Source organism: Pectinophora gossypiella, chromosome 3 (genome assembly GCF_024362695.1).
Source record: "Pectinophora gossypiella chromosome 3, ilPecGoss1.1, whole genome shotgun sequence".
Taxonomy (NCBI): Eukaryota; Metazoa; Arthropoda; class Insecta; order Lepidoptera; family Gelechiidae; genus Pectinophora; species Pectinophora gossypiella.
Window position 1 is genome coordinate 12357014 of NC_065406.1, and position 27504 is coordinate 12384517.

The window sequence follows — 27504 nt, forward strand, 5'->3', positions numbered from 1 at the left end:
AAGGAACACACGTCAATTTTACGCACAAGAATAAAATAACCCTATAAACATTTTGCATTAGCTAATAACCCGACAGAATTAAGTTGATAGCACACATCAAGCGGTTTGCATGCCAGTAAAATACCTTTTTGATTTGCCCGGTTTATTCAATCATTTACTGATTCTTCCTAAAATTAAGAGCTGTCAATCATATGTCTCTTTCCTTTTCGGCGGATAAGAAAATGATAGGTATAACTTAAAGTAAAATTAGATGTCTGCAGGAATCGGGACCAGTGTGTCAAAAGAAGCCTCGTATCAAAAGTCTGACCTGGAGGATTTACCTGAAGATTAAGCAGAATATTAATGAACATAGATATATACCTACAGACTTGTGAACTGCTGGATATACCTATCTAAACCAAGCCCCGACTATGGACTTCGTGATACCTTACTTTTATTTGGTTGTACAATTTGGCTCACGATCTGGAGGTTCGGGTTCAATTCCCGAAGGGACATTGTCGAAATCAATTTGAGACCGTCCTTTCTTTAGTAAGGACATGCAGGCTTGAATTACCTGGACCTGAACGTATAAGTGTGTAACACGAGTTTGTGTTTTTCAGTTGGAGGCTTTATGTGTCCTCGGGAAGAGAAAGCCTTAGCTCGATGCCTCCGAGATGCACTGAACACCTACATACCTCATTTAGTCACAGGTTTGTTGTATGATTTTTTCTGTCTCTATACACGTAAGTAAATTATTATGCCGTGAAACGAGTGGCGGTTTTAGTTTTTCTTTTCATGGGTGAATCTACGACAAAGGTCTTAAAATAACCACCCAGGATGGGTGCAGAATGATATAGAATTAAATCACAGGACAAAGTATTAAGAAGCCCCGTGTAATAGGGGACGGGGCCTATTGCCCTTAACCGGGGACAAATCCAGGAAACCACGTGATTTCAATTATCTATGATCCAAACATGAATTCAAACTTATATAGCCGAGAACCTTCTCACATTATAGTCCGATAAGATCAGATAAGTACCTACTTAATATATCTAGTACAGGTGGCAATCCTATTCAGTATATAGGCATCTTAGGGAGTGGTTGTGTCATAATCATTCTTATGTATGTTTTTCGCGGTAAGGTATATTTGATTTGATTTAAGTTGCTTTGAGTCAAGCTATAACGATACCGACCCCGCCGACGTGTTCGACGATTTGCCTCATTCAGCGCTTATGGCTATCGACCCACTAGAGTCGGCACCGTCAGGCCTGTTATCTTTAATTTTGTACCGGGTGAGAGCCCTCAGCGCTTCCCATTTGTCCGGCCAAGTAGTTAATGCCATTTGCGGCAAATCTACAATAAGTCACGTGAAAAAAAGAGTCAAGCTATTGATTTTTTTTTATTTCTTCCCATGTGTATGTAAATAGGTCTGCCGGAGTGGAACATCCCGCCATGCGAGCCGCTGTTCGTGCCGTCTCTCTCGGTGCAACACTCCGCTGGCCCCATCACCGTCACCTCCACCTTCACTGACGTCACCGTCACAGGACCTTCGCACATGCGCGTTTTGGATGTCAAGTGAGTTTCACACATCAATAGGACTGCACACCGGGCACTCCATACAAATATCTCATTTTTATACTATGCCACCTAACGCGTAAGTGCGAACGAGACTGTTCACGAGCTCTCTCCCTTAATTCTTTAGTAAAGTGAGACCCAGAGGGGGAGAGATCGAGGCCCTATACAAATTCGTGCACAGCGGGGAGTTACCATTCTAGCGGCTTTAGTAACTTTCGTCTTCAATCATATGGGCGTCGAATTCATACACGTGTTAGATGTAATATGTGGTCTTTGTGGATCTTATTTTGAAAATAAACGATTAATGATTTTGATTTCATCTCGTTATCGTCTCCCACTTGTCCGGCTAAATAAAAAAAACCCTGTTTGTACTTGTATGGAATGTAAGATATTAAATCAGAATAATAAACTGAATCATCCCCCTCAGTATTAGTTAAGATGTCACTAACACACTGTATACCTTAAGTGTTTGTTATATTTCCCCAGAGTAAACCCCCGCAAACACGAGGTGGTGGCGAAGCTGTCGATCCCGGAGCTGAAGTTGCACGGCAACTACCAGCTGCAAGGACAGCTGCTGATGTTGCCTATAGAGGGAGAGGGGAAATTTTCTGCCAAATACGGTTGGATTATATATTATTTTATATTACGAATATTCACTGTGAGTCATTATGCCATACTGGCTTGCTTCTCAAACGGGAAGCGCGGGTTCGAACCTCGGTACCGGACTTGAACTTGAACAAAGCTCTAGCGATACGACTCGGTGACGTGTGGGTACTTAGTTCATCTTACGAGTGATGCACCTCTGACTACCCTTATTGGGATATAGTCATCAGCTTATGTTAAGTCATATTGCGATAATAAACAAAAGAAGATAGAGGCCGATAGACGATGCGCACACGGCGCGGATTTTGTAGCGCGCGGAGAGGCGGTGTTCGTGTGTTAAGCATCAGCTTATTACATACAAGTCTATGCGACCTTGTCGACCGCTTTACCGCCAACCGCTTCAGTGCGCGGTGTCACGTGAGGATCGATCCAACCTGTCTACTTCTGGAAGAACTATGGAGTTATGCCAGAAGCTTTTCAACAAACTGGAATCAATAACATACCTAAATGACCAAAAAAATAAACAATATCACGCATCACATAGCATCTAGGGGTAGTAATAGGGGTGGACCCTATTGCCATTAACCGGGCAAATCCTGGAGACCACGCGATATTAATTATGATCCAAACATGAATTTAAAAAAAAACAAAACAATCTAATAGATTTACCTATAAGAATATAGAGATTTTTAAGTACTTAGCATGGAAAATGCTGCACCGACAAGAGCTGGCTCTTACATTGGTGATGATGACGGTAGTAACTCATGTCACGTATACTTACTGTAACTTTTACCGTACGGCACAGGTGACATCGCGGCGCTGATAACCATCGTGCTGGGCAGGCAGCATCGTCCCAATGACGTGGACGCGCTCAAGTGTCAGAGCCTGAGTGTCAAGTTCCACGTCGGCACCGCTTCCATGCAGCTCGAGAATCTCTTTGGTGGCGACGGAGAACTAGGTAAGACAATTTGAATATGGTCGCCTTATGAAAACCACGTAAGCGCTTTTTTGATAAGTTACATTTGCTATTTGACATTTGCGCATAAAAATAATTGCGCAATGCAAACAAATGTCAAATAGCGATATTGCTTTTTTAGATGAATTGCTTCGATGTGGCTTTTTTAGCCCACCTCATTATTTTACTAGGATTGAAATTAGCGTATCTATTGCGAGGGTTTGTTACATAACACAAAATACCGGGCTCTTATCGCGTTAAAATCCCTATTCTAGTGAGAGATATATCTTTGATTTTAATGCGGTAAGAACCTTGTATTATGTATTTTAATGAGGGACAATACAATATATAGATGGTGCTGTATGATTTTTTTTTCGTTTCACCTTCTAATTTCATGGATAAAACAGGACATGCATCTTTTATGTTTGTTTTTAATTATAAATGATGACTCTTTTCAGTACCCGAGCAATGAAATAAGTCATTTTCTGATTAAAACTGCACAACGCCATCTATATTTTGTGGAACGTATCATGAAAAGTCGTTCACTAGGCACTTACGTAGTTTTCACTACAAAGCGACGATATGTTATTTTCTTTAAAACCCTTATTTTTTAAACCTTTTGCGTTAGTGTGTCTCTTTCGTACAACGCTGTACTCTATCTTTCTGTCCTGCTGTCATAAGTTGTGTGTCTGTATAATTTAGAAAGTGTATTTCTTTCATTTTCTTCTATACATTAAAGCATAGTACGTAATGAATAACATTTTTTCTAATTCTCCAGGTAAAGTAATGAACAACTTTCTGAATGAGAACTGGCAGACCTTAGCTGAGGAGCTTCAAGCGCCGATAGAGCAAGCCCTGAGGGACTTCTTTAAGCCGCTCGCCGACCACGCCTTCGCTACACTTAACGCTGACGATATATTGTCCCCCTAACCTTACTATAAGCTAGTTGTTAAAGTTATGTAGTAGGTCTCGATAGAGGAGGCTTTGAGGAACATCTTCAAGCCGCTTGACGACCACGTCTTTGCCACCTTTAACGCTGACGATATATTGTCCCCCTAACCTTACTATAAACTAGTTGTTAGAGTTATGTAGTAGGTCCCGATAGAGGAGGTTTTGAGGAACATCTTCAAGCCGCTTGACGACCACGTCTTTGCCACCTTTAACGCTGACGATATATTGTCCCCCTAACCTTACTATAAACTAGTTGTTAGAGTTATGTAGTAGGTCCCGATAGAGGAGGTTTTGAGGAACATCTTCAAGCCGCTTGACGACCACGTCTTTGCCACCTTTAACGCTGAAGATATATTGTCCCCCTAACCTTACTATAAACTAGTTGTTAGAGTTATGTAGTAGGTCCCGATAGAGGAGGTTTTGAGGAACATCTTCAAGCCGCTTGACGACCACGTCTTTGCCACCCTTCTTACTATGAGCACACATCTTACTATGAGCTGGTTAATAGAGTCATGCAATAGACCCCGATAGAGGACACTTTGACGGAAAACCACGTCTTTGCCATGCTCAACGCTGATGGTATCCTTTTGCCTTAACCTAGCACCTAGTGCCAGTATAGATGGACAATCCACCCAAGTTTAGGGTAGAGAATGTCTCCATTGTTGGTCTTGATTAGTCTATTACTGCTTACCTATCTCCACTCGTCTCTGCTTTGTTGAAATTTGACATTTAAACCCGATGCTTGGATATAACCAGAAAAACATTCTCAAGACCTAACCCATTGGGTATTAGCACCCGATAGAGTGCCAGACAAATACACATCATCATCAGTTTATGGTTACTATTATTCTAGATATAATTTATATTTATTATTATTTTGATGTAAGAATAACTTATTATTTTTTTAATAATTATAAAAATGTAAATAATTATATTTATTTCTCTTTTTTTATTTAATTACCTCACATCACATGTTAAATCACAATCACATACATCGTTTATGAAAACGTATTTAAAACTATTATATTTTATAACTCCAAGTCCTAACTTATTTGGTTACTTAAATAAATAAAGCTTAACTTAAGTAAGTAGCATAATTAAAGTATACATTAATTGCTATTAATTTGTTTGATATTTTGTACAGATCGTACCTAATCAATACATGATAGGTAAGTACTGTTATCATTTTGAATAAAAATTGTACTTACAAAAAAGAAAGTACAAATGTAGAAAATACACATTAGAAATTGTCGTCTTTACAATGTTACAATCCACGTACATTTAAAAGTAGGTTTAATTAAGAACAACCACATGTGTTCAAAAGTAAAAATACTTTTAAATACAGTCAATATTCAGTTGAACGTCTAAACAGATTTGAAACTGGTGATTTCAGTTACATATATAACATAAAATAAACAGCCAGTATACGTCCCACTGTTGGGCACAGGGCAGGCTTCCCCTCACTCGACCAAATACAAATATTATATTTGTGTACTTGCATCTTTATTTGCAATATTTAGTTAACTACTGTACTTTTTATATACCTAGCTACCTACGTTTAAGCTTAAGTAAATAGAATATGGATATTACTTATCGGATTAACAATTGGATAAGTAAATTTCGTGTTTGACAAATAACAGGGCTAGGACTAAATCTGCATCATTATAATTTGGACTTTTAAATCATTACATTATCATACATTTATTTATGTAAGAAGATAAATATTTCAATTCTTATTATGGCTACGAGTTGTCTTCCAAGCTAACTTTGAAATATCCTGAACGATATTTAAAATAAAACACTGAATCAATTAACACAGCAAAGTAAATCCTACTCACATTAACTTCACATCACACTTCAATAAAGTTCTATCATGACGCACTCTCAGCCATGACGTGACAGCACATGACTTGCAGCACGACGTCACAATTCATGACGTCACAATGCCAGCTGTCAGCACCAACCGCTCAGGGTTTGAGCCACACGTCCATGGGAATCTTGGTGAAAGCGGCGTTGAGGAATGACTGGAAGTGTTTAGCGATGGAGACAGAAGCTGCAGGTCTCATCTCCTCGATGATTTCATGAGCGTTGTTGTTCAGGAACTGGTTCATGGCTTCTCCTGAAATTGGGAGGAGGAAATATGAAATCGAAACAGTTTGAAAATAATGGTACAAACGATAAATAAATAAAATTAGAATGTTCCAAAATGAATTATGGGAGAATAAACTTTATTGGCCATAGGTATATAAGGCAAAAGGAAATTGTTTGTTGTTTATTATAAATTGGTTTGTCACATTCTTTTTATAACTTCAAAATATCAGGAAAAGAGATTGTAAGAGGTCTTATTCGACTGAAGGAAACATATCGTGTTTGCTTTGTATTTAAAAATGCAGATGCTCATTACTAGCATAAAAGCCACTAGGAGCAAATGTTACTTGGTGGCATGCTATTAAAACGAGTTAGCAGCAAAATTCTATTTGGTTCCATTATGAGCAAATGTTAATTAAAATTAAAATTCAAAACTATCTTTATTCACTTTGAATCGTCATTTTTTACATAACGAACGCCAAAAACTACTGCAGCTTCAAACAACCTGTATAGCTGGGGAAAAGACGCTGCAAGACCTCGGCAGGGCCATTCTATAATAACATAATTATTATACATCAATGACGGCATTGCTAATTACTACTACTTGTTAATAGACAAGACGCTTTAAATGGTTGCAAATACTAAGAAGTCAGGGTAAAAACTATGCTTTCTTAAGAAAAGCATTTGCTTACTAATGTCAGAGGAGTGGTTGACGGTGTCGCATGTTGTGCACTTTGAAGCATTTACTTCACATTCGACCATCAATCAACCCACACGAGGGAAGAAGAAGATGTACAAAAGTTGCTTACCAATGACAGAGCCGTGGTTGACTGTGTCGCGCACCTTGAATCGGGCGTTCTTGAGCTTGAAGTCAACGAGCAGCCGGTCAGCCGCCATATACTTCACGTTCTCTCGCTCCAGCTGCTTGCCGAAGATCTTTGCGATCGCCGCCACGTCGGCTGCAATTTAAACATATTCATCCACACTAGTAATATAAATTGGAAAGAAACTCTGTCTGTTATCATTTCACGCTTACACCGTGGAACCGATGATATTTGGTATGCAGATAGTTGACGACCTAGAGAAGACCATAGGATAGGTTTTCATCCTGGATATTCTAAGAATGGATATTGAAAAGTGATGGAAAAAACGTATCCAGCGTGATAACCGGATTCCACGCGAACTAAGTTAAAAAAGCGAATCATGAATAAATTGACAAGATTTATAGGTATTCTTGTCAAGTTTTTATACGAAAATAAAGACCATTTGTTTGAGGATGTACTTAGTTCTTTTTAAGTTCAATTTCTTATGAATAGTGTCATCATCTCTAATTTAAGAGTCAGCCACTTGTCGGTGTAGCATTCTCCATGATACTTTTTTAGGGAAAAATAAGGCAGTTCGAGAGCTTTCAGTGCTCTCCGTTATATGTATTTCTTAATTGACGAGTCCAACGAAAATCTTATAGTAGCGTTTTAGGATGCAAAGTGAGAGTTTGTATGACAGCGGGCTGCACCACGGCTGGATTTCTGCATGACCGAGTTATCCAAGAACACACAAAACAACTCGGATATTGTTATAATTTGAAGATACACTTACAGAACGCAGCCCAGAAGTTGCCCTGTGAGCGCACAGGGAAAAGCAGCACCTGCCCCGACACCTCGTAGCGGCCCGTGATCTCGATGCGCGGGAGCACCAGACCCATGTCTATGCGCAGCTTCTTCAGGTCTGACCTGCAAGGGAAGAGAAGTCACGTTAGTTTTGTCGGGAAGATGTTTGCGGTTAGGAAAATAATAGGCTACAAGTGGTTCGTTATTGTTTTTTCTGTGCGGGTTGTGAGCTAAGTAATAAGTAGGTAGTGTAATTTATAGAAGCCATTTTGGGAGAAGTTATAGTTATGGTCTCTCTCTTCTCTTCTCGCGGCTTTTCTTGGCCTGTTCACTCTATATAAACAAGTTGTCATTCAAATGTACAGTAGGCAGGTAAAACAAATACGTGTCAGTTTTACTTGTCCTTCAAACGGCCCTATGCAGTATCTTATTGTGTTGTAAGTAAAAGTTACTCAACTTTGTTGATTGTTTTCGTTACAAGTTTCTCGCGTAAGTACTTATATAAGTAAGTACAGTTATAAGGTAAGTTCCACTGTATTACAAATATTAACAACTTGTTTATGGCGGAAGGCGGCGAAATCCTCACCGAGCGATGCGCGACCACGGCCCTACAACTGTAATAATAATAGAAATACCAAAATTCCAGAAATTGCGGAGTTTTTAACAAAATTGCATCGTTGGATTCGTTATCAACTCAAATCACTTGAATCATAGTCAAAGCCTATGTTTAGTAAATACCTATGTACTTGTAACGTCTTTACCGTTGAGTGGTTTTGCGTTACTCATTATGAGTTTCGTCAGGTGGTTTCACCAGCTCATCAACATCAGCAGTTTCATTCACTGCACATTCTGAGATAATTTCGTTGCGTCACTGCACTTGACGGTGGAATTGTGCCGTGGGATTTACCATTACTGAGGGTTTTTTGGGATTTTTAGATCGGAAAAGACATTTCATTGCCAATTCTGCTGTAATCTTTCTTGTGTAAGTACTTATGTTTTAAAATGCTGCGTGTACATGTGAGCAACAAGGTATATTTGATTTTATTTATTTTTACAAGTTTTCTATTTAATCCGTCTATAGGTGGATATCTATTTTCTATTACAAATCTATTCAAAATAATAAAGTCACTAGCATCTACTAGTGACTTCATTTACTTATCATATCACTGACTTAAGAGCCACGCTCTAGGGAATAAATAGGGCAGTGGTTTCCCTCTTGCCTTCCGCTCCGCGGTACTCTGTCTGACGCGAGTGAGATGGCGCCCAGATTCTACATATTTTACAAGTTGTTCCTTAAACCTCTGTTGACGGATTGTTTTTAAACTATTCGGACATTGCAACATGCATCTTACTAGTTGGTAACAGGCGTGAAATGATGATGTTCCTTTTTACATCGTTTTGCCTTATGTCTCGGTCACGGATGTCCATTTTACGGTTCAAACATTGTAAAATTATCATTATGACAATAAAGATAAGTACTTTTTTATTTATTTATTTCAGGCAACTAGGGCACTAGAATAAAGACCGTGTTCTACTAATACATAAGGACAATATGATTTAAAAAATAAATAAAAAACACACTTAAAACCACGCCCTTTCGTCAAAAAAGTCCTCCCGCATAAAGTTTGCTCGTCGGCACCTACACCACAAAAGCTTAGAAGTTGTGTTGTGAGGTTAGCCTTCATCTTGATGTACTTCATGACCATAACAAAGATAAAGTTATGATGGTGCGATATTTTCGCAATGCTTTCAAAACCTATTTCTGCTCTCTTTGTGTTTCAAAAGCAAAGGAGTAACTTTCGAGAAGTTTTAATTAATATTTTATTTCTTGTTCTGCATGTCGACTTATGACATTCATTGGAAATCGACTTGCCTTCCTACGCGGTACGATGATTTACCAATCTGCATAACATGTTTTCACAGACGTGAAAGAGAATATTAGTATGTCATACGGAAAACTAAACAAAGCAAAGCACTTAAGTTTAGGCTTTGAAATCACTCAGTCAAATTGGCAAATTTTGAAAATGTAAAGGATCATCAAAAAGATAATTTCAAAAGTGTCGTCTCATCACTCATCAGTGATCACGTAACGTGACACAGCGTGACCCACTTGCAGTGATAACATGCACATTATGCACTCATCGTCAGTTGACATACCGCAACGATTACACTGTGGTTGCATCGGCTTCGCTGCATCTGTTAAATTGCGATTTATAATTTGACTCCGCGATTTGAGTTGTAAGTATGTCGAGTCAGCGTGCGGCTTCATAAAATACATTGTTTAGGAGTCAGATTGTAAATTTAAGAAGAGTCATAGGCTCACACAGATTTTTTTCCAGTCTGGCTATTTATATGTTTAAGCTTATAAGAAATAGGTAGGTTAACCTAATCTACTAATAGAAACTACTCTTCTTAATGTATGACACTCTAGTACCCACCTCTAACTACAAGTAAGACTCATTAAGTAGTACTTTTTAAAAGCATCCAAGGTCAAAAGACTAGTAGGTACTTACCTGCTATAGAAAACCCCAATACGACTAATGTTAACTAGAAACCAAACATAGAACACAAAAGAAAGCGCGAACCACGCTTAGGAATGGTGTCAAGTTCGCGTATATCACGTCACAGTCCAAAATGTGCCCAATATTAACGCCGATGTTTTGAAACCATCAGCTGTCAACTGACCGCGACAATCATTACAACTCTTGCTCAACATTTTCGCAAGTGCGTACCTACTAAAGAATACATGGAATTTCTATTTATTTTGAACTAAATTGTTTGAAAACTACATTCATTCATTTTATTGAAAGTACTGAAACAATATTCGCCATAAGTACTGTATTTTCTAAATAAAAAGGTATTTTATGAGGTGCATTAAATACCTACTCAGTAATTAGGTATTTTTTTTAATTCGAAATAAAATAAGGTAAACTGTTATAAAAAGAGTTTGTAAATTACTTACTCGATTAAATAGATCCGGCCGAGAAAAAATGTTGCGATTGCGAAGAATTAAAAATAAAACTTTATTTCTTTTTTATCCATAGCAAATGGCGATTTAAAAATTGCACGAAGTGCAGCTATCTAGATCAATTTTGTTATTTAAAAGTATTAGCTTCCAATCTTTTTCTTAGTGAACTTCTTCGTAAAATAATGATGATATAAATATATTTTTTTTTTATAAATTTAATATTCGAACTCTTTGGTAGAGAAAAGTATACTTATAATATAATAATATTATTATTATAATATTTTCTTCAAAACTGTAACAATTATTATGTCAGCTTACTCTTCTTCTTTGGAAAAGATAAATCGTCTTTTTTGTGGTATGTTTTTGCGGATTTCATTATATTATATTTACTGTTACAGAGCGCTGTAACGTCGCAGATTCGAATCCAGCACGGGCCTAACCTATGATTTTCGAAATCTTGCTTTGTATTCACGTTTAGATCATAAATGATTATCACGTGCTTTGCGGTGAAGGAAAACCTCATGAGGAAACTAACATACCCGAGAAATGCGTTTCGGAGGTATGTGACCTAACCTGTATTGGGCTGGTTTTCTCTCCGCGTGTTAGAAGGTCAGACAGGCCGTATTTACCAAATTTCATTGACAAGAGTAGTAGTTACAGGACGCAACCACGGTAATACAGAGAATGATGAACTGCATAGTGTGGTTATATCAATCCATTGTCGCTAATAAATGATCCATCAATCGGAAAGGATATTTGCGGATGCACTAGGTTAGGGTTACGTACCGAATTTTAGTGATAGTGTAGTTACTGGGCCCCACAACAGTGATATTGCTGAAGGCGGCGGTGACGCGTACAGGCCCGGCGTCATTCTCCATCACGAGCCTGTCGATCAGCAGGGGCTCCACAGGAGGCACGCCCAGGTCAGGCAGCCCCCGCGCAAGGTACGGCCGCAGGTGGTTGAAAGAGCGCTTGATGCAGTTGTCCAGCTGAGGGTCTGACTGGCTGCAGGGTAGGATGTACTCCGCTGGAAAGATTTGGGGGTGAGGTTAGATTATTTTCCGGCTGAAAGGCATATTCGTATTTTTTTGATGTTGTAAAATTTTTGAAGTGTTGTCAAAAATACGGCATGTTTTGCCCTCACAAACGAGGAGCGCTGCTCTATTCAAACACTTAAAAAAAATGACATTCCATAATTACATAGTTGCATTTTACATTCTATTCCATTACATTTATTCATAATAATAGTGTTCACAACTTGATCATTCATTTAAAACAGGTAGAGTATTGACTAAGTATTTGCTACCAACATTCTTCCTCATATTTACAAATTAGAGCTAGCATAGACACAGTATTATAATACATCATAATTCATATAACACATGCTCATAGCTACCGACAACGTACCTCGTCCAAACCATTACTTAGCGCGTTTCAAAAGCCGTGTAAATTATGAAAAAATGCGTGCGCGCCGCTCTGCGTTATCTAACTTAGCGAGTAATGCGGTCAAAGAAGGAAGGTAGTTCGTCATACGATGACAGTTATCTTGACTTTACTTGTTGTAGGTTTGTCTCGGACCCACAGATATTAGAAACCCTACTCTTCGCTCAACAGAACAATCGCTATATTGGTACGCCCAGTTCCAATCATCGATATACGATGTTGGATGGATTTCAACCGTGAAGATATTTTTTGTTTAAAAACCACAATGTGAACTTTAGACGTAAAATAGGCTGTCAAGACAACCTAGTCAAATGAGATACTTTTTACGAAACGTCAAACCGAAAGTTTTCTTTGGAGTTTGTATGAAAATAGTGTCGCCACGTCATAAATAAAAGCTGTCAAACGTCATACTAATTCGAAAAGAAAATAAGTCGAAAAGTAAAATTAGGTGGATTTTTGAGCATCTCAGACTGGCTATTACTACCATTACTATAATATTATTATTATTATACTATTTTTAGTTATAATTTTATAATTTATCTTTGACTCCCTAAGATTATTCCGACGTTTCTTATGTTACACTGATCAGAGGTAAAATTAAAATGGCCACATCGAAGCAATTCATCTAAGAAAGCAATATTGCAATTTGACATTTGCGCATATAAAAGTAAGTGCGCAATTCAAACAAATGTCAAATAGCAATATTGCTTTCTTAGATGAATTGCTTCGATGTGGCCATTTTAACCCCCCTGTTGACAAAGATTATCGTAATTAACACTTATTATACCTACCTATGACAGACCCACCTCCCGCCAATTTATCATGACCATTATTCACATTGACATCATGAGGTCGAGGCAGTCTGCACCCTCTGCCGAAATAAGTGGTCATCCTTACAATGCTCTAAGTTTTAAGGTCAGATCTCTTAATTGGTTTATACGATACGACATGTCATGGTTAGTCACTGAATGCATTTTATATTTTTTTATTTCATACAGCATCAGCATAACTTTACTAAAAATATGTTCTTTATATCGTGCGGGTTGTAAGGTGGATGACCAACCTCACGAACCCTGGTGTCAAAGTTATTATTTTATTTTATTTTATTTTGGACAACAGACAGTCATAATACAGCATTTGTATCTTAAAAAAGTAATAAGTAAAGACAATGAGTGCCCACAATTTCTTAAATAACAAAGTTATGGTAAGATCAGATTAAGACGTCTAAGAACAATAAAGATATTGATTTATTCGACAAAATATTATTCACCTCAGCCTACCCGCTAGGGGAGACAGGCACTATACTATGCTATATAATTGGTTCGACTTACGCGATCCGAGTACAGCAACGAATGAAGCAGTGGGCACAAGTCCGTTATTGCAGTAATGTTGAACCTAGTAGGAACCTGAATATAAGCATGCGTCGAGCAAAAGATTCATGTACCCCCCACTTAACTCGCCACAGCACCCAAGGAGTACAAACTGCACATTTGTAATCTTACAACAATGGGTAAATATTCTCAATTATGAACTAATGTCTTAAGGTATTTTAACAATAGTTTCTTAAAGTTCAAAGTGTTGTTAGAAAAAGGATCAATGTGAGATATATTATTATTATAACCGGCCAAACAGCGACGAAAGAAATTGTTAGAAGTATAATTAGTGTGGTAAGAAGGTATTGCGAACAAGTTGTTAGTTCTTCGAATGGTTTTGCGAGGAGTTTTGAATTTTATTTCCTCTAGAAGGCTAGGGGAGTCTACGAGGTTATTTAGGATTTCATACAGGTACATGTAATCGAATTGGTCTCGCCTTAATTTTAGAGGTAAAAGATTGTGATGTTTTAAGGATTCTAAATAGTTTACATAGTTATGACCTGTTCTATAATCAAGAGCCCTTATAAACTTTTTTTGTATTTTTTCTAAGCGATCAATATGACATACACTAAAGGGGTTCCAGACTACAGAACAAAACTCAACTATGGATCGTACTAAACTAAAGTATATAGTTTTATATGTTATGCTTTGTTTGAAAGGTTTACAAGCTCGTAAAATGAAACCCAGTTGTTTAAAAGCTTTATTGATAGTAATATCATAGTGTTCCTTAAAGGATAATTCATGGTCCAATTGTACTCCCAAATCTCTAACTGAGTATTATTGAGCAAAGGTATTAAAATTATTGATATGACTTAAGTAACGACTACTTTCTTACACAATTAAGTATTAACCGGGACCAACGGCTTAACGTGCTTTCCGAAGCATGGATCATCTTACAATCAGACTATCGGGTGATCAGCCCGCAAAGTCCTAACCAAACTAGGGTTCACAAAGTGGTTTTTATGATATGTCTTCACCGGGATTTGAACCCGGGGTCGTCAAAACATGTTCAAAAACTTTCTTCAGCTTTCAAGCAAGCGTGAACTTGAACGCGGTGTTGCACAAGGTCACCGGTTGTATAACGGTGACGCAACTGACACGGAAACCCACATCTGCGCGTACGCATGTTCCGCGGCCGGTGTTACCAATCTCACGTTATCTACATTTTTGTTTATTTATGTGTAACGCGCCTATATGTAATTATGAAATCTCTTATTTTTTGTTTCATTTAAGTAAGTCTTACTGTAAGTTTGCGCTTGGCTACAATCTCCTTGTGGGTGAGTAAACAAAGTGACGATGTAGTCTACACGAGTATAATGTTTTGGAAACACTTGGAAATTTGGAATTTTGTGTTTGTATAAGACCCTTTTGTTGGGATCACAGTTTTTAGATAAATTAAATTGATTTAATATCAATTACTATTAGATTTCGGTTCAAGACAATGGGTCGATCCTTTTGGTATAAAAGTGAGAAGCTTCTAGGCTTTCCACTTATTACATGGGACTTAAACATAGCTGACGAGGAGTGGGTGTTTACCTCTATATATCTCTGCCTACCTCTGCAGGGACACAGGCGTGAAGCTGTGTTATGTTGTAGAGCTTGTACTGGTAAGCAATACCAATTTTACAACTCAATTTATTTCACAAAGAAGAAAAAAAAATTGACTTGGCTACTTGCACCCGCAGCTCTTGTCAAGCCGGGACGAGCGTGTACCACATGCGTGTGAGTGTGTGTGTGTGTGTGTGTGTGAGCGTGTGTGTGTGTGTGTGTTGTGTGTGTGTGTGTGTGTGTGTGTGGGAACCATTACACCACCGGGTGGTCCTCCTGTCCATGCGAAATCCATTCCAAATTTGATTTCTTTTAATTTATTCCCATTTAAAATGTGTGTATGAAATAAGGTAACTGATATTGTGTGGCGTCCATTGAATATTTAATAATATTGAATTGAAATAATTTTGAAAACAATGGAATAACACAGATGCAAATGGACTTTGTAACTGACTTTTAACCTGGTAATGTTACAATGGCCCCGATTCCTGCAGACATCTCTTAATTTTACTTTAAGTTATACCTGTCATTTTCTTATCCGCCGAAAAGGAAAGGGACGGATGATTGACAGCTCTTAATTTTAGGAAGAATGAGTAAATAAATGAATAACCCGGGCGAATTTTTAGACGGTTGTTTTAGATTTGTGCTTAAAATTGACGTGTGTTCCATAAATTTTATGCTTGTCGATTACCCGTCCCTTTCCTTTTCGGCGGATAAGAAAATGACAGATATAACCTAAAATAAAATTAGATGGTATTTACAGGAATTAGCACCTATGTCTCTTAAATAAGTCTAATATATACTTAGTGTCAGAAGAAATTGATCACATAACAGTTTTGTTATGAAGTATTTTGTAAAAAAAATATTATTTTGAATGTAGTGTAGGTAGTACCTAAGTATAATATAAATTAATATAACAGAGTAGATTTGTAAATGGAATTGAAATCAAGAGGATTTTCAGGTTTTATCATAATCAAAGTTTTGCGATGTCATTGTACAGTCACTGCCCGAAAATGTCATCACTTTTCAAATTGATTCGTTGCGAGATGCTCGCATTATGACGCTCGAACTAATACTTACTCACTGGATTGACGCGCCAATTATATGAAAACAAAGATGGTGAATGCCATAATTTTTGTTGATAGAGCGGGATGATCAATATGACAATTATGAAATGTTGGCAACTCTGTTTTATGTACCGGAATGTTGGTATTTTCACTCCCTTGCGGTACGGTCACGAGGATTAATATTTGTATACACTTTAGTACCATATCACATTAACTTGGTGACAAATTGAACTGTAAGTCTCACTAATTGACAAGTATGTAAGTGTGATAGGGTTCTAAAGTGGGTACAGGATGATGTTCATGACTGTGCAATACGGATTCATAATGCAATAGCCAGTTTAACAATTGACCAGATCTATGCAGTGTCATTCCTCATCAGGCGTTGCATGTTTCCACACTGACTTTCGAAATTACTCACAAGTACGGTACGGCGATAATACGATGTCGCAAATCTGCGGTCTGGCTTCATATCATCGTAAGTCTAATCTAATACACTATGCGCAATCTAGGCCTATTTGATGAAATTTGTAAATTACCAAGCAGATGGATGTGTTAGTAAGTATGAGCGTTATTATAAAATTGACGTAAGAAATTCAATGCGAAGACACAGATTTGTAGATGCATGCATGTGTAAATAAATGATAAGATATAATAATGGTGTCGGACCATGCAATCACCGAACTGGGAGGTTAAGAAGGCCATATTAAAGCAATTCGTCTAAAAAGCAATATTGCTATTGACATTTGCACATACAGAAGTAAGTGCAATAGCAATATTGTTTTTATGTGGCCTTTTTAACACCCGTGGTCACTAAAAACCATGTTCCATCCATGTTTAATACTTACAAAGATATATTAAAAATCAAGATTATGACAGCTGAACATAAGTACTTAGATATGACCATAGAACGAGAAGAAGATTTACTCTATTAGATAATAGAATATATGATCATTTACTCAAGATTAAAAATATAAAGTCGTCAAGAATCCGATAATGTGAAGGACTAATTACCACCACTGCTTAGGTTAACAAGGGAGTGGGCATAGAATATATAGACATGATGTAGCATTCAAAGCATACTAGAAAATAGCATGGAGATATACAAATACTTGTATTGAAGACAAAGGAAAAGACGAAACAGACGCGAGTGTAGGGGACAAATAAGTTTCATAAGATGTCGCAATCTGCGCCGACTCTAGGTATCATATGCGACAGCGATGACCGATAGCGGACATTTCGGATATCACAATAGATGTGAAAAAAGAAACACTCAAAGTATTGCACACAGCCATAAATCGCAATAAAGAAGATTTAAAAAACAAACCGGTGCAATGTGGCCTTGTCATTAAAGCAATATCTTCGAGTATCGACGACAAAAACCACCGACGCTTGAGCAATAATAGTTAGCTACAATACTTGTAAATAACCTAGAACAAGTCGAAAATTGTAAAGGTGAAAGTTCAATTAAAATTGAAATTAACAAGTGAAATTGAAATTATAATAATTCCATTATGTTTAAATTATATATCTACGTACATAAATTCACGGCCGCAATCCCTAACTGAATAAGCAAAGCCACAAGTAATCTGAGAAAATTTGCAGGCACTCCTGTCATGCAACGGCTTAAAATGAAGATGGATATGACGAACGGAACACAATATTAATTTACATATCTTATTCACTAAATTAGTAAATCTGGCAAAACTAAAAGACTGATTAATAATCAAACTAATTGATACGTTGAACCTACTGTTCATAACATACTAGTATCGAAACTAAATAAATCAAGTAATAATTCACTTGTACTTTGTCAATAAGCAGGTATATTACATTATAATACGCATCAAGAGATTACGTAATATTAAAAAAAACGTTCTTCATTTCTTGAATATCTTTCCTCAGTCATGTACAATTTAATTAAGAAATGTAATTCATTTACTTGTGACTCAATCAACACTCCCATATGTCCCAATACTGTTGCATTCGCCTCACGTCTGTGATGACCATTAAAATTTATATCCAGCCTTACAGACCATACAAAAGGATGGACAAGGCTGAGACCAGCAGTCTTCTGTCCATGATATAAATATGCGACTCAGGCGCACTCAACGCGATCGAGTTTCATTGGCAGATTTACTAGTGTCAAGGATTCCTGTATTTCCTCCTAAACTTGGCTTCAAAGATTGAATTCCACATTACGTTAAAATTAAACATGTTCTGTCATAAAGAAATAATATTATACAAGATACTTATGATTAATAAATCTAACAAGATCAGAATGATAGATTTGATGTGGTTAGTTATAGTCTAGAATGTGACTGGAAGGAAACGATATATTTGGAAAATCAAAACACGCATCATTCGTATAATTGACAACAAACATTAGAACTAGAAACATTATGATAAAATTATCACATTTTCGTTTAGTATTTAAGTACTAATCTATTAAATAACAACATGACTGGAACTACATAAGACGATAAGATAAAGACCTGCGTATCTAAACATAAATTAAGATGTATATTTAACTAGGATAATTAAATAGTCAAATAATTAAAATTCACAGCATTAACTTGAGTTTGATTTGTTGATAATCGTGACGTAACAGGTAAATACATGATGAATAGCAAGCAGAAGTAGGTTTGCTTAAGACCTAGCTTTGTTTCTATGAACGATAAAATGAAGGTCTGAGGAAAACATTTAGTAAACCACTTAGACTTCACGTACGAAAGCAATTTGATAAAGCTATTCACACTCAACTATCCAATAATCTAAGCTATAAAAGTAAAACATGTATTTGAAACATAAGGAAAGAAAGAGGTCATAAAAGCGTCCCTTGAGTAACACCAATATAAGTAACGTTGTAGAAATAAACAGTAATAAACTGAATAGCATTATGTAATAAAGGAGATATATTCGCATGTGATGAAAAATTGTGTTGCTTTATGGCAATCGCAAGCTTTTTACAAATCCAACGTGTTTAATAATATGAAGTAATAAGGATAATTACAACAACTTTTCAAAGAATCAGCTTGATAAAAAAACTGCTATAATCTGTAAAAGAGTCATTTTGCTTCTGTTATATGGTTGTTGTTCTGACAATAATATCCTGATTAACAGCTTACTTTAAGTTAAAAATAGATAGGTTCTTCAGACTAACATCGTTGTACTAAGTTTCGTTATCATCATCCGCAAATTATTCGATTGAGCCTACACCTAAATTGATTATTTAGAAGATATGAATGCATGGGATTAACTGTCTGAGAACTGATATTAGGCAGCTAAATTACTCAATTGTACACCAATATTTTATGTTTATTTTTATTTTTTTAAAGAACGTCTAGGGCCCTGTGCCGAGGTTTTTCTTGCAGCTTCTTTTTCCCGGCTATACAGGTTGTGAGAAGCTGCAGTAGTTTAATTTATGATGAGACGTTCGTTATGTAAAAATTGTAACTATGTAACCTACTGAATAAAGATATTTTTGAATTTGAATTTATTCAACCGTACTGACTTTATTTATCAAATATCAACACAGACACTGCTCAAACGTCTGTAAACACAGGACTTTTTTCAGGTCCTTTTGGTTATTTACATACTTACATCAACTTCCGCGTTCGCTTCGTCTAAAACCGAAATCGAACAAAGACCCATTACAATACATTATGTACTTACTTCTGCAAACACTCGATGGCCACACATAACGCGTTTGTCTGTTTATCCTGCCTGTTTGGTTGATTTCGTCAACGGAATATACTCATCTGAAAGTGACCTTGGCATGGATGGGGCATGAGGCCTTATGATTCTACTAATAACTTCGTCAACGTGCTCATTATCGCTAATAGAGTTATAAAGTTCGGAAAGGAAGCTTGACCCAGTGACACCTTTTCAAAGCTCATTTCAGTAATGGCTGACCTTCAGATTTGTGGTGTAGATGATTATGATGCGCTGATTATGTCAGATTATGATTATAATTATTTTTATCAATGTTTAGAGGTCGCTGCTAACTGCAACAGATCTTAATATTTCTTTAACCCGCTTAAGGAAACGGTTTCCAAAAATATATTACTTAAGTTAAAATTATTAATAAAACAGGTTAAGTTTTTTCATGTGCAATAACAAAGTATCAAGAATGTAAAAAGCTTTTGACTATGCTTCTGGTTGGCACTACATCATTATAATCGTCTCTATATTCTCGTACACTTTGTTTAGATAATAAACTTTATACCATCATTATTTATTATTACTTGTAGACGAGTATTGTTCATAGTTCAATCTTAAATCTACAACATTACCCTTGAATTTTCAATAAGTGTCCGCGAACTGCAAATAAATGCGACTCAAAATACTATGGAACATTAATTGCACCAAATACGGTTGACAATAGGTCACTGTTCTGTTAGACAATTAATTCTATTGTATTGATTCATTGATGTTGATATTTTCCTCAACAATTCGATTAAAGCATTCCGCAGTATATTTTGTGGAGACTTTTTTAGCTTGTGAGTTGGACCATATTACCGGCTGTGTCTCTGTCAATAATAGTTCAAACATTACCTTTACTCTCTGACTCTTCTATGCGAAATTATTCTTTCTAAGTGTATTTATAAACAATATTAAATGCAATTTAAGTGTAAACACACTTTCATAATAAAAATAGCAAATACAATACGGCTCCCTAATAAAATTTGCAAATGTTACATCAAGTTTTTATAGAAATAAAAGTTCAATTTGCTACCAAGTCATATTCATAAATTAATCTCATAACATGTAAAATTGGACTAAAATGTGATCACCATTTGGACTTATTACAAGACAAGAAAATAACGTACAAACGTGAAAATCGTGGAAAAATTATATAACAGATTTCTTAACCGACTTCTAGAGCAGCGCTACCTTTCAATTGCTTCGGAAACGAAATAATCTTATTCATCTACTGTACTTAATTACAATAAGACAATAATGTAATATGAACTTAAGTTACGTAAATATTATTTAAGTTGTTACTTAGTAGCAATAAGTCAGAGGTGGCGTTTTGTCCAAATTCGCCACATTGCCCAACTAGGTACTCGTAGTTTTGTAATACAATTGTAAATGCTAAGCCTACGGATCGCGCTGCCTCACAATTTCATAACTTTATTTGAATACAATAAATCTTGTTATTGCTCTGTCACTATATTATATTCATTCATATAGTTATATTAAGTCCTTGTCAAGATAAACCTTTAGCAGAAAAGGGAAATTGGACAAACACTGTAAATAGGCCAAAATTTTATTAGGGCAATCTGAATTCTTACATCTCGGACACACGTCCTAGGAGTAGGTCTAATATAAGACAGGGTTTTCCAAACTGGTGAGTGAGCAATTATGTAGTGAAACTTGCCTGTAGCATGACACACCAATCGACCGAGCCAACAGTCGATAACTAACTTATTGATTCTTATTGTAAAAGCTGATACTGATGTAGGGTAAAAGTTCACCAAACTGAAGTGGGACTGGGCCAGACATGTTTGTCGGATGCGTCCATGGCGACCTGAATGCTTATCGGAGGGATTGGCCAGAGATCGCGCAAAGTAGAGAGGAGTAGAAAAATCAAGGGGAGGCCTTTGCCCAGCAGTGGGATCAAATAGGCTAGATAAGATTGCAAAAGTACTTTATTCATAATGGTAACGGTCAAATTTCCTAGGGGTAAGTCCCGAGTTTACAAACTTGTATAAAATGGGTCGTAGCCCAGGCAACTTTGGGAACCACTGATATAAGGTGTAACACAGGCTTTGATGTATAATGTTACTAACTTAGTGTTGAATATAGGGTTCAGTTCTACGAATTATTGTAACAAGTAAGTATTTATTCACATATATATTTTCACCTAATTCATACTAAAAATAAGTATTTGATACGCTATAAATTCATTCAACAGTTGTTTATAGGGGAGTCCTAATTAGAGAACATTGAGAGTAGAAAAGGTTCACTAAAAAGTTTACAAACTTTCAGAAAACAGAAAATTTTCTTTACTTTCTAAAAATGACTTACGTGTGGTGAGTTGGTTGTCGTTCTCCGCAGCATGTCCGTTGTGGCAGATGACAGCCAGTGCAAGGATCACCAGCGACTTCAGGCAACGGGAAGCCATCATGGTAGTCGATAATTCAAAATGCTAATCGATAAGAATTTAGCCAATTAAATTATCATCGTCCAAAACGTCACTTGAAACACTGGCTGTTTGTAATAAAAAAGTAAATTTATTTTTGAGTTCCTTTTTTAATTTAAAGTTTTCGTAATTCAAAATTGGTGTTCGTTTTTCGGCCGCGTGCGCCGTAGGCTGAATGGGCAATGGGCGCGTACTCTACAAGACGACCTCTTGTCTCATTCTGTTGGAGGTGAAAGCCACCGACGATGTGTTTTATTCGCGGACGATTTTCGTCATCCCTTCTGGACCCCCACTTCGGCGGACTATTTACTAACACCATATGGACCGGGCGTTTCCCTGTCATACCATGTCATACACGTTACACGGAGTTATGTCGACTTATGTAGATTTTACACGGTCTGGTCGAGTTAATTTTATATGATCATCATATCATGTAATGAGAATATTACGCGTGAGCCATGCAAGAGCCGTAACAATGGGGACATTGGCTTAGCCAATAGTATGTACCTACTGTCTTTGCCGCGGAATTATACGCAATGGTGGTAAGTTAGCCACATGAGGTTATATTAAGTGAATAACAATACTTGAAATAAAATTGCAGAGCCTCCATGTTATGCTTTGTAATTGTGTTGCTTTGTTGAATGAAGATCTTTGCAAAGCTTTGAGTATCATGAAGAACACAGCATTAGGATTTTTTAACGTACCACTAGCCTAACTTAACGTGATTACAATACTTAGATATAGGTCTGGTGTATGCACCGCTACACGCGCTCCAGGGGGGTTAAGTAGCCACATCGAAGCAATTCACTTAAGAAAGCAATATTGCTATTTGACATTTGTTTGCATTGCGCACTTACTTTTATATGCGCAAATGTCAAATTGCAATATTCCTTTCCATTTCCAGTGGCCATTTTAACCCCCATGTACGTAATCTGACAAATATTAATGATTATGAAAAAAAATTAAGCAAAATTAAAAATTTTGAAAAAACCCACGACGGTAAAAATCTCATCGAAAAAGAATAAAATAACTCAAAACCCCCGACTTAACCCAATTATTATGTAACGAAATATTATATTAGACTTAAAAATACTTTCTAAAAAGAGTTGATATCTCGAGACATCGGTAATAGATATACTTAAGTACCTAAACAATGAATATGGATGTTTACAGTTTTTTCCTAACGTGTCTGTTTCTCGAAGATATACTTAAATGTAGCGATAATAATTTTACCATAATACATAACCGAGGAATATCCGTCGGGGGCTGCCATTAACCCAGCTAAAGTTTTTCTAGTGACGTGAATACAATTATTGAAGAATTGTAGTGTAGATGTTTAACGACGACATAAAATACACTTATGAGTATGATTAAATTTTTGTTGAAATTTCATATAGAAAAGGCAGCCCCCGACGGATATTCCTCGGTTATGTATTATGGTAAAATTATTATCGCTACATTTAAGTATATCTTCGAGAAACAGACACGTTAGGAAAAAACTGTAAACATCCATATTCATTGTTTAGGTACTTAAGTATATCTATTACCGATGTCTCGAGATATCAACTCTTTTTAGAAAGTATTTTTAAGTCTAATATAATATTTCGTTACATAATAATTGGGTTAAGTCGGGGGTTTTGAGTTATTTTATTCTTTTTCGATGAGATTTTTACCGTCGTGGGTTTTTTCAAAATTTTTAATTTTGCTTAATTTTATTTCAGACTTTTTAGAGAGCATATACGAATCATAATCTATATAATGTGTAGGTAAGATCTCGCAAAACAATAAGTGTGATTCATCCTACCACATAATATTAAGTCCCTTATTATATATTATACAGTTGCTTTCTGTTTAAAGTTACCTCTATAACACTCATCTGAGAACATGCACCAATCACCCACGAACTCATTCCTGAAATCCGCATTGAAATCAGACAATACGTTTTAATTTTAATAATATTGCAATATAAACGTTTCACACTAATATAGCAGCGCCTCCTAGTGAGTTAATATCATAAGACTTATCTTAGACCATGCACCATTCAACTACGAACCCATTGCTGAAAACCGCATTGAAATCGGACAATTCGTTTTATTGCAATACTATTTTTCACTAATATTGTAGCACCCTCTAGTGAGTTAAAGACGTAATTTTTATTATTTGGGAACATGCAATAAGCTACCACGTACACATTGCCGAAAACAGAATTGTAATCGGACATTTCGTTTTGATTATATTGCAACATTGTTTTGCACTAATATTGTGGCGCCCCTAGTGAGTTACAGCCATGACACCTGTCTAAGAACATGAATTCATCAAACACAAACCCGCTATTGAAAACCGCCTCAAAATCGGATCATTAGTTTAAAAGATAGGTGGTAACATTACTTTGCACAAACGCACACACAAACATCTCTCACCCTAAACGCATATAAATGCTCCGTTCCGTCGTGGGTAATAAATGTAATTAAAATTATACTAACCGTAATTAACAACACTTTGCTTTACTTAGTACATAACATACATAAACTGCCTATATACGTCCCACTGCTGGGCACAGGCCTCCCCTCAATCAACCGGAGGGTGTATGGAGCATACTCCACCACGCTGCTCCACTGCGGGTTGGTGGAGGTGTTTTTACGGCTAATAGCCGGGACCAACGGCTTAACGTGCCCTCCGAAGCACAGAATCATCTTACTTTTTCGGACAATCAGGTGATTCAAGCCTGAAAAGTCCTTACCAAACAAAGGACAGTCTCACAAAGTGATTTCGACAATGTCCCCATCGGGAATCGAACCCGGAACACCAGGTCGTGAGCCTAACGCTCTAACCACTAGACCACGGAGGCTGTTTACTTAATACTACCTGATTATTGAGTGATGGGTTCAACTTTATGAATTAAATGAGGATTAATTGGATGAATTTGATTCACTTGACCACACAATCCACGTGCCACTTATAGTCGATCTTGATTTTTCTTTAATCTTCGCCAATCACTTCGTATTAATTTATCTACAATTTATTGATTGTGATCTGGGATCTTCTCTGAAATCTGGCTCGAAGGACCATGAATATGCCATCAGGCAAAAAGGTATATCAATGCCTTTTTACTGATTTTTAAGGGATTTAGGTAGCAATGAAACAGCACCGTGTTCGACGTAATTACGTGTAATCAATGGAACCGAAAAAAAAACGCCTGTCAAAAACAATTAACTAATAAAAACTATTGCAAATAAATTGCTATTATAAATTGAAGAGGCGTTTCGAATAATATTTATTCTAAACACTAATATTGTGGCGCCCCCTAGTGAGTTACAGACATGACACTTGTCTAATAACATGAACTCATCAAACACAAACCCGTTATTGAAAACCGCATCAAAATCGGATTATTAGTTTAGAAGATAATTAATAACATTTCTTTGCACAAACGCACACACAAACATCTCTCACCCTAAACGCATATACCTGCTCCGTTCCGTCGTGGGTAAAAATGATCACTCTAATGGTCACTCTTGTTACGATAAATAATACAATGTATTGGTCGTTTTGTGGTCATATGGGATAGATAGGCCTATATAATTACTTATATGCAAACACGTGCATATTAAATCAACACTAATGATATGAAAGTTGTTTCGTTTAGTTTTACATAAAAAATATAAATAGCTACCTATAATGTTGTTTATCATTTAATGCCAATTAAAAAAATATACTAATATAAAAAAAAAACTAGATAAAACAATCGCAAACCGTATAAACACACAGCCCGATAGACTTATTTATTTCCTAGATAAAATATGATTTTAATTAGTAAATGGATTCACCGGCCTCCGTGGTCCAGTGGTTGAGCGTTAGGCTCACAATCCGGAGGTCCCGGGTTCGAATCCCGGTGGGGAAATATCACAAAAATTACTTTGTGATCCCTAGTTTTGTTAGGACAGGCTGATCACCTGATTGTCCGAAAGTAAGATGATCCGTGTTTCGGAAGGCACGTTAAGCCGTTGGTCCCGGTTACTACTTACTGAGTAAGTAGTCGTTACATGAGAAATGTCAGGGGCCTTTGGCGGCTCATTAATAACTGAATCCAGGGTTGATGAGGTTGGTAATCCACCTTACAAGCCACACGAGAGAAGACGAGTAAGGCGATTCTCACACGATGCGGGTACGCGTATCGACGTGGTTGGCGGTAATGCGGTCAGCAAGGTCGCATTAACTTGTATGTAATCCGCTTACGCCTAAAACATGAACACTGGATTGCCGCGCGCATGCTATAAGAAGACCTGCCGTGTCTGCATAATAACCGCGCCGCGCGCGGCGCGAATTATACTGAGCGCTTCGACCAATAAATGATATGAATGCTATCTACGTAGACGGACGTCAAACGGCTATTGTTCGAAGGCCTCGATATAATTCGCGCCGCGGTTACTGTGCAGAGCCTACAGGTATGCTCAATCCTATGACAAGCCGCCATTGCTAGCCCATTGATGACATAAGTGTTACCATTCAATTAGTATCTCCAACATTCCAAGGATGTAAATTTTATTATTAAAAATTAAGTGAATTACTGATTAAGTAATGTATTTAATTACTATTATTTGTTACATATATTATTTAAAAATCATTAAAGCTGTAAAAATAAAATCATAAAAATCAGTAAACCTTTTACTAAAAGTACAAAATTTCCATTTACAAAGTAAATGAAAAACATTGGACGTGGGTGATTTTTTTTTACGAAATGGCAACTCTGGGCTAACCTTGAAATGCTAGCTGTCAGTTTTGAACATACCTGGTGTTCTTATACCGTGGCCGCGCGGTACAGCGCTATATAATCCGCGTCGTGTGAGCATCGCCTTAATTATGATCGCAGTTTTCAGCTCTACGTTGAAACTCATTATCGATTGTTTGGTCTAGTTTGTGTATCCTTACTTCTGCTTGTTACTCTATTCGGATCTCAAATATTAGAGAATCTTCTAGAATTTCCTAATTAATCATAATAGGGAATCTTTATCATTCATTGCCGCTTAGTATTATGTTATAATAATTCGTAGCTGACTTTGCAAACTAACGTTTCTCCAATTTTTTGCTAAAATAATTTGTGTCTTATGGACAATAGCAAATGGTGCAAATCAGATTCGCCAAAATACAGACTTAGTGAGCGTCGTCATGTCCGCGACGAATTATTGTACGTTATGTTTTATG

General features: G+C 36.7%; 2 protein-coding genes across 2 annotated transcripts; one reads left to right on the forward strand and one right to left on the reverse strand.

The window, feature by feature from the left end:
- The first annotated feature begins 610 nt into the window (after positions 1 to 610).
- On the forward strand, positions 611 to 4042 carry LOC126382304 (protein takeout-like). The gene is made up of 5 exons (XM_050032123.1): positions 611 to 689; positions 1407 to 1554; positions 2041 to 2174; positions 2963 to 3115; positions 3891 to 4042. Exons 1-5 carry the CDS (start codon positions 611 to 613, stop codon positions 4040 to 4042), a joined length of 666 nt encoding a protein of 221 aa, XP_049888080.1.
- A 961-nt stretch (positions 4043 to 5003) lies between these two features.
- On the reverse strand, positions 5004 to 22554 carry LOC126382141 (protein takeout-like). Its single transcript, XM_050031910.1, has 5 exons — positions 22188 to 22554; positions 11513 to 11753; positions 7748 to 7881; positions 6961 to 7110; positions 5004 to 6182 (listed from the first exon to the last, which is right to left on the reverse strand). The coding sequence occupies exons 1-5, from the start codon at positions 22285 to 22287 to the stop codon at positions 6031 to 6033; spliced, it is 777 nt and encodes a 258-aa protein (XP_049887867.1). The 5' UTR covers positions 22288 to 22554; the 3' UTR covers positions 5004 to 6030.
- Positions 22555 to 27504: the final 4950 nt, after the last annotated feature.

Bases quoted from the DNA above. Each gene is read 5' to 3' on its own strand.
- LOC126382304 (XM_050032123.1), top strand. From the start codon at position 611: ATGTGTCCTCGGGAAGAGAAAGCCTTAGCTCGATGCCTCCGAGATGCA. The intron at 1,555-2,040 runs GTGAGTTTCACA...ATATTTCCCCAG, and splicing joins ATGCGCGTTTTGGATGTCAA to AGTAAACCCCCGCAAACACG. The intron at 2,175-2,962 runs GTTGGATTATAT...CGTACGGCACAG, and splicing joins GAAATTTTCTGCCAAATACG to GTGACATCGCGGCGCTGATA.
- LOC126382141 (XM_050031910.1), bottom strand. From the start codon at position 22,287: ATGATGGCTTCCCGTTGCCTGAAGTCGCTGGTGATCCTTGCACTGGCT. The intron at 7,111-7,747 runs GTAAGTGTATCT...TTTAAATTGCAG, and splicing joins CAACTTCTGGGCTGCGTTCT to CCGACGTGGCGGCGATCGCA. The intron at 6,183-6,960 runs GTAAGCAACTTT...TCCCAATTTCAG, and splicing joins CAACCACGGCTCTGTCATTG to GAGAAGCCATGAACCAGTTC.